This window comes from Penaeus vannamei, chromosome 9 (assembly GCF_042767895.1).
Source record: "Penaeus vannamei isolate JL-2024 chromosome 9, ASM4276789v1, whole genome shotgun sequence".
NCBI lineage: Eukaryota > Metazoa > Arthropoda > Malacostraca > Decapoda > Penaeidae > Penaeus > Penaeus vannamei.
The window spans coordinates 28,118,853-28,126,352 of NC_091557.1; the positions used below are offsets into that span (position 1 = coordinate 28,118,853).

The 7,500-nt window shown below is 40.3% G+C and overlaps 1 protein-coding gene across 2 annotated transcripts in view; it reads right to left on the reverse strand.

Annotated features, from left to right (window-relative positions):
- Positions 1–4,714: 4,714 nt before the first annotated feature.
- LOC113824654 (uncharacterized) overlaps positions 4,715–7,500 on the reverse strand; it is a 37,762-nt gene continuing 34,976 nt past the window's right edge. For both annotated transcript variants that reach the window (XM_070125496.1, XM_070125495.1), the window contains exon 15: positions 4,715–6,367. In XM_070125496.1, coding sequence (XP_069981597.1) covers positions 4,998–6,367 — 1,370 coding nt within the window. In that variant the 3' untranslated portion in view covers positions 4,715–4,997. The remainder of the gene's footprint in view (positions 6,368–7,500) is intronic.

The window sequence follows — 7,500 nt, forward strand, 5'->3', positions numbered from 1 at the left end:
TTCTTACGGAAACGTTCGCCGTTGTGAGGTTCTTCCACCACTAAGCCACCAGATATCAACGTAAGAGTTGGGGGCATAGAGGTTGGTGGTGAATTAAAGGGGTTTTGGCTTGTTGGTTTATTGGGGAAGGTAAGGCATGACCCCCGAGAGTTTCCCCGTGTCCCGAGTGTCGAGGGCGGAGTGTGACCTCCTCTCCTGTGACTGCTCCTTCTGTCTGCTAGGTCTGGTCTCTGTCCCCTTCTGCTTCTCAAGACGTCCTTATATTCTGCGACTGCTCTCCTGCTGCCGGGTGCCTGTTTCTGATCTGTGGGGTGCCGGACTTCCGGCCGTGACATGGGGTGGGTTCGCCGGACTTGATCGAGGTGGAGAAAGTGCTTGGGTAAAGGAAGCTAGGTAGGAAGGCAGCTGCAAGGTGCGAAGTCCAACCCATCCGGTTCTGCATATTGGTGACACTATTTTTGATTTTAACATTCTCATATAATATATATATATATATATATATATATATATATATATATATATATATATATATATATATATATATATATATATATATATATATGTATGTATATTTTGTTAATCTTTATTAAAGAAAAAATACGATCATGTTAACAAACACTATAATTATTCAAGTTTTGAACTTTGTGATCTGATTCCTCTGATTTATGGCTGCCAGGGTTACTGAAAACTGCATGATAGTAATGCAAAGAGCGATACCCGTGGCCTATACGCTTCGGCAGATTGCACTGCAATATTATCAATTTTCTTCTTTATTTTTGTAACCAAGCCTTTTGAGCATGTTGCTCATGTTCATTACATATTTTTCTAAAAAAAAAAAAAAAAAAAAAAAAAAAAACATTAATTTGAAAAAGATATCACGGTCTTGGCGCTTCAGAAACGATTATATTTTCATTGATCGTCGATTTATGTGTGTAATTGCACATATGATTATTTCTCCAGAGAGGGAAAAAATCCATACATTTAAAGGTATTTATGAATATGAAATAAATTGGTGAGAGTAACTGAACTATGTATACAAACGCCTGACACTGCTGCCAGATGTCCATTGATATTGTTTAATGTAAATGTTAATGTTTGCATTAATATAACATTAGAGCACATACTATATATACGTCACATTGAGTAATCAAAAAGTATTTATTTGACTTATTTCAATATATTTGTGTAGCACACTGCCTGTCTGAGACACTCGTTGAGAATACGCTCAGAAAACGTTTCAGACCAAATTTGAGACGATTTATCTGTCGCGGACGCATTTGAGAGGGCCTTAAATGATATTTTCATAATTGGCTGAGAACGTTCGTGGATACCAGCCCTGGTGCTTAGAAAACAGCAGTGGAAAAACTGGTGGTGTACAACTGTAGAAATTAACGAATTAAAATTTGGCCAAAAGAAGTATGATGTGGGCAGTGCAGTTGATGGACAGTGAATCATTCATTAAAATTTGTTAAATATACATAGATTGCTACATGCAAGAACTGTTCACAGAGTAATCCGAGTATAACAAGAACACTGTGAGAGACAAAGGTAAATAAACAAAGGGAGATGCGGATGAGACGAAAGGTTAAACGCGTGGCAACAACGGCCAGAACTTTGTGCCATATTTTGATGAAGTTGGTTGGTAGTACAGGCGTGTGCTCACATTAAGGCCTTGGTGGGTTGACCCAGCCTGGGTGCAAGAAGAGTGAGTGCAGCCTAGACAGTCGGGTGAAAGAGGCAGATAAGAAGAAAAAAAGGAAAGAACGTGGACACCAAGGAAAGTCCCCAATAATGTGACTTCTTGAGCAATGCTAGTGTCCTACTGACGCTCCCGCCAAACCAGTTACTAGTAACTAGCCAAGCAATGGATCCAGCAAATGTTCCAGGACCGAGAGTGAGCTGACCAAAAAGACTGGAGCTGACGGATAGTGTTTTGTGGCACAAATGTGATAGCGTGACCACATTCAGAAAGATTTTCACGAGTTGTATGGCATTTGCACGTGTTGTGATAGTGATAACTTCAAGTACAGAGATAAAGAGATAACAAGGGAATTAGTGTGGCAGCAATGTTGCGAGCGCAACTGCCCAGGGCTGGCCATTTTTCCATAGTAGCATTTCTGCCGTTTTGTAAACAGCAAATGATAAGGAAAACAGATATGAATAATAAAATTGAACCATACACTATCATAAACGGATGAAAATTAGATAACAGTAACAGTGTAAAGGGCCATATTCTAATGATAATAGGATTCCCTGCATTACTTTCTTGTTCATTCCACTGTATAAAACAATATACAATAAATACATTTTAAGTTAACACAGCATAAAATGCTTTATAGGAAATGTATTAGATGCATAATGTCAGAAACCAGCATTGAACCTGTAAACTTCATTTATTTAAAAAGTATACGATTATTCAAAATGCACATGCTCCTCTTCATAGGAAATGTATTAGATGCGTAACACTGAACCTGTAAACTTGATTTATCTAAAAAGTATATGATTACTCATAGTGAGTTACAGGGCTGAGCTGTAAAGTCACTATGGAACTGTGGCTCTGCCTTTGGTGGCCCAGCTGGAAGACTCCGCTGAAATGACATCGGATGCAAGTTCGGCGTGAAGACATTCGGTCTACCACATCATATCAGTTCATAACTGGTTTCTGCAAATTTTATGTTTAATTTATTTGACTATGGGAAAATATTTTGATATTGCTTTAAATATTTTTTCATTTGCATCAAATGTTAAGACTCAACACAGATCACGAGTTGTGATGTGAAGGCGAATTAGGGCTATCGTATTTGTTTTATATGTTTACTTTTTCCAACAGCGGCCATGTATGTTATATATTATTTTCTTTTATTATTTCCCCTTTGCCTTGGTTCAAGTCTTTGTCCCTTTGTTTCTTTTGCCGTTGACCCTGTATCGGTGTCTCTTTGTCTGCGCTGCCCTCAATTTCACTTTGTTCACTTTGGCTTCCACACGTATGAATTATATGTTTTTTTTATTAGCAGGGCAGCGGATCTTAAAAAGCATGAATAGTGCAGTGAAGCGTCCCTTTCGTCCACTAGCTTCCAGGTCACCCTTTGGCATGGTGTAATATCTGTTTGCCACCTGGGCTAGGCTACAGTTCATATGATGAGTAAAGTGAACAGTTATGGAAAAGGTTTAAACATATAGGTTATGTGGTTGAGGGGCTGCTTATGGTTACATTACCTTATAACAGATTAAGAAAATTTTGATGTTAATTACATATAAAGGTATTTATGATTAAGATTTAAGATATAAAATATTGCAGGATGACTCCCCCTCTTACAAATATGGGGCAAAATTCTTCCCCTTTCCCCTTGCGTACACAGCTGAGAGTGCCGGCGAAAGGAAATTAGTATAAAAATGGAAGGGTAGACCTGGCTCGCTCTCTGCTTGCAGTACGCCTCCACTGAGCACGTCCCAGTAGCACCATGAAAGCCTTTGATGAGAGGTGCTTTGAGGTGTTGCTCTAGATCTCCCGGGACCCGAGAGACCTCTACAGGTGTTGTATGTATTGTCACCCATTATAACCCGGGAGGAATCAGTATTGCTCCGGTTCAGCTTAAGTGATTCTCTTGATAATCGTTTATCGTTTAAAAGATTTACTTACACTCTGGTTACAGGAGTAGAAGTGATATCTGCAATCATATTTATGGCAGGATCAATTTGTAATGAATCAGACTAATCTTGTTCGTTCATTTGTCTATTATTGAGTCAGTTTGGGTTTCGTTTGATCTTCTATCAACTCACCTTCGTGCAAGTGACTGGATGACCTTCATTTCCCTTATTTCACTCCACAGTGGTTTTGTCAGTTATGCATTTTATGGTAATTGTTTTGTCAATGAATTTGGATCATGTTACCAATTTTCCATAGACCCCAAAGGAGTGGAGATTCTTCTTAATCAAATTATATATCGAAGGTTAGTGGCTTTGAGACATTAATCCATCTGTAGCCATAAAAAAATACAGTTTACGGAAACAATTTCCCTAGTCTTTTGTTTCCGTTTGGCAGACAAATTTCCGTAAATTCCAGCCCTGCAGCCGCCCTGTTTTCTGTGTTGTGGCGCGAGACGGTCGAGTCTCGCGGAGGAAGCAGTGGGCGTGAGGGAATTATGTGACTTGTTTATGGACAGGAAGTCATCATAATATTTCAATTTTTATTTATGTATTTCTGTGTATTGAACATGGAGTAAAAGAGACAGTATCAGTTTTATAAACGGTTTTATGATTCAAGTTTAGAAAAATGACAGTGTGTTTTATCCACATTTATCCCCCTAATGCATCAATATACATACATACATACATACATACATACATATATATATATATATATATATATATATATATATATATATTATATACATACATATATACATACATAATAAAAATACACATGTACACATATATTAGAATATATGTATATATACATATACATATTTTCTAATACGTGTGTGTATGTGTGTTTATATATATATATATATATATATATATATATATATATATATATATATATATATATATACACATGTATAACCATATATATATATATATATATATATATATATATATATATATATATATGTGTATATAAAAAGAGAGAGAGAGAATAGATAGATAAAAAAAAAAAAAAAAACCGCGCACACATTTATATGTTCTTAGAAAGGTTGGAATGATGAAACGAAAATGTAGAATTTAATTTATTCACACGATATTTGAGAATGCCTTAGCAAATCTCAAAGTGTACAGCATACTTAATTATCAAATGAGTGGCCGGAAGCCAGCAAAGTTTTCTTTTTATTTAATCTCCATTATCTGAAAGTATGAATAATTGGTTTCATGTCATGTGATAAGACAATAATTTTCTCCTATTACTTTAGGAGCTGGGCAACCGATGCCACCTACGGCAAACCGTCAGTTGATCCATCAGTCGATTCGTCAGTTGATCCATCAGTCGATTCGTCAGTTGATCAATCAGTCGATCCGTCAGTTGATCCATCAGTCGATCCGTCAGTTGATCCATCAGTCGATTCGTCAGTTGATCCATCAGTCGATCCGTCAGTTGATCCATCAGTCGATCCGTCAGTTGATCCATCAGTCGATCCGTCAGTTGATCCATCAGTCGATCCGTCAGTTGATCCATCAGTCGATCCGTCAGTTGATCCATCAGTCGATTCGTCAGTTGATCCATCAGTCGATTCGTCAGTTGATCCATCAGTCGATCCGTCAGTTGATCCATCAGTCGATCCGTCAGTTGATCCATCAGTCGATCCGTCAGTTGATCCATCAGTCGATCCGTCAGTTGATCCATCAGTCGATCCGTCAGTTGATCCATCAGTCGATCCGTCAGTTGATCCATCAGTCGATCCGTCAGTTGATCCATCAGTCGATCCGTCAGTTGATCCATCAGTCGATCCGTCAGTTGATCCATCAGTCGATCCGTCAGTTGATCCATCAGTCGATCCGTCAGTTGATCCATCAGTCGATCCGTCAGTTGATCCATCAGTCGATCCGTCAGTTGATCCATCAGTCGATCCGTCAGTTGATCCATCAGTCGATCCGTCAGTTGATCCATCAGTCGATCCGTCAGTCGATCCGTCAGTCGATCCGTCAGTCGATCCGTCAGTCGATCCATCAGTCGATCCGTCAGTTGATCCATCAGTCGATCCGTCAGTTGATCCATCAGTCGATCCGTCAGTTGATCCATCAGTCGATCCGTCAGTTGATCCATCAGTCGATCCGTCAGTTGATCCATCAGTCGATCCGTCAGTTGATCCATCAGTCGATCCGTCAGTTGATCCATCAGTCGATCCGTCAGTTGATCCATCAGTCGATCCGTCAGTTGATCCATCAGTCGATCCGTCAGTTGATCCATCAGTCGATCCGTCAGTTGATCCATCAGTCGATCCGTCAGTTGATCCATCAGTCGATCCGTCAGTTGATCCATCAGTCGATCCGTCAGTTGATCCATCAGTCGATCCGTCAGTTGATCCATCAGTCGATCCGTCAGTTGACCCATCAGTAGATCCGTCAGTTGATCCATCAGTCGATCCGTCGGTTGATCCATCAGTCGATCCGTCGGTTGATCCATCAGTCGATCCGTCAGTTGATCCATCAGTCGATCCGTCAGTTGATCCATCAGTCGATCCGTCAGTTGATCCATCAGTCGATCCGTCAGTTGACCCATCAGTCGATCCGTCAGTTGATCCATCAGTCGATCCGTCAGTTGATCCATCAGTCGATCCGTCAGTTGATCCATCAGTCGATCCGTCAGTTGATCCATCAGTCGATCCGTCAGTTGATCCATCAGTCGATCCGTCAGTCGATCCATCAGTTGAAGCTAAATATATATATATATATATTTATAATATATGTATATATATGTGTATATATATGTATATGAATAATATCCATAATTATCCACGTGTATCTGGATAATGTCCAGGTTTCAATACCGTATAGCAAAACTGGCATTATCAAGGCCTTGAAAACCCGTAGCTTAGTCCTGCACAGATACCGACATATCCAAATACTGTTATGGTGAGAGTTCATGACCCCTGCTGCCATGACTGTCCGTCTGCTGACTTTTTGGTCTGACAGCCCAGAGTTATAAACTACACTAACAAGGTATTTAAATCTCTCTGTGATTTCAATGTCCTCGCCGCAAGCACGTACCGACCGAACAGGTTCTCCTAAGAAGTCCCCAAAATCCTGGATCTTGGTTTTGGTTCCAGGAGACCTCTAGACCCAAGGGTTTCACTTCATTGCTAAATCCATCCAGAGCCACCACTAAGGTTTCCAAAGACAGATAAAATAGCAACATCATCAGCAAAGTCAAGGTCAGTAACCTTGATATTGCCCAGAGTTGCTTTGCAATGACTTTGAACAGTATCTCTGCCCAGTAACCAGTCCATGCAGGTGTTGAAAGGTGTTGGTGCAAGGACACAGCCTTGCCTCACTCCTTAACTAACCGGAAAGAAGCTTGATACACATACTTTACAGCACTTTAAGTACCAAAATACAGGCTTGCTATTATTCCAGTAATTCTTGTTGGAATTCCTTTCAGTCTCAGGATCTCCCAGAGTGATTCCTGATGCACTATATCAAACACCTTCTTGAGGTTGATGTAGGCTACAAGCAGCCCACGCTCAAACTCACGACGGCGCTCTACAATGACTCGAAGTGCAAGGATAATATCTATTGTGGACTTACCAATAGTGAATCTAGATAGCTCCAGCCTCTGATGCCTTTGTAGGTGGTCTCTGATACATGTTGGAAGGATGTGGATGAGAAGCTTCCCTGGTATACTGAGAAGTGTGAGGCCTCGGTGATTGATGCAATCCTATCGGTCCCCCTTCCTCTTCCAAAGAGGAATGACCACACCCCTCAACAGGTTAGGGGGAACTACTGGACCACCAGATGGCAGCCAGGACACCATGCAACCCTCGCACCGTAGGTTCACCACCAGCCTTT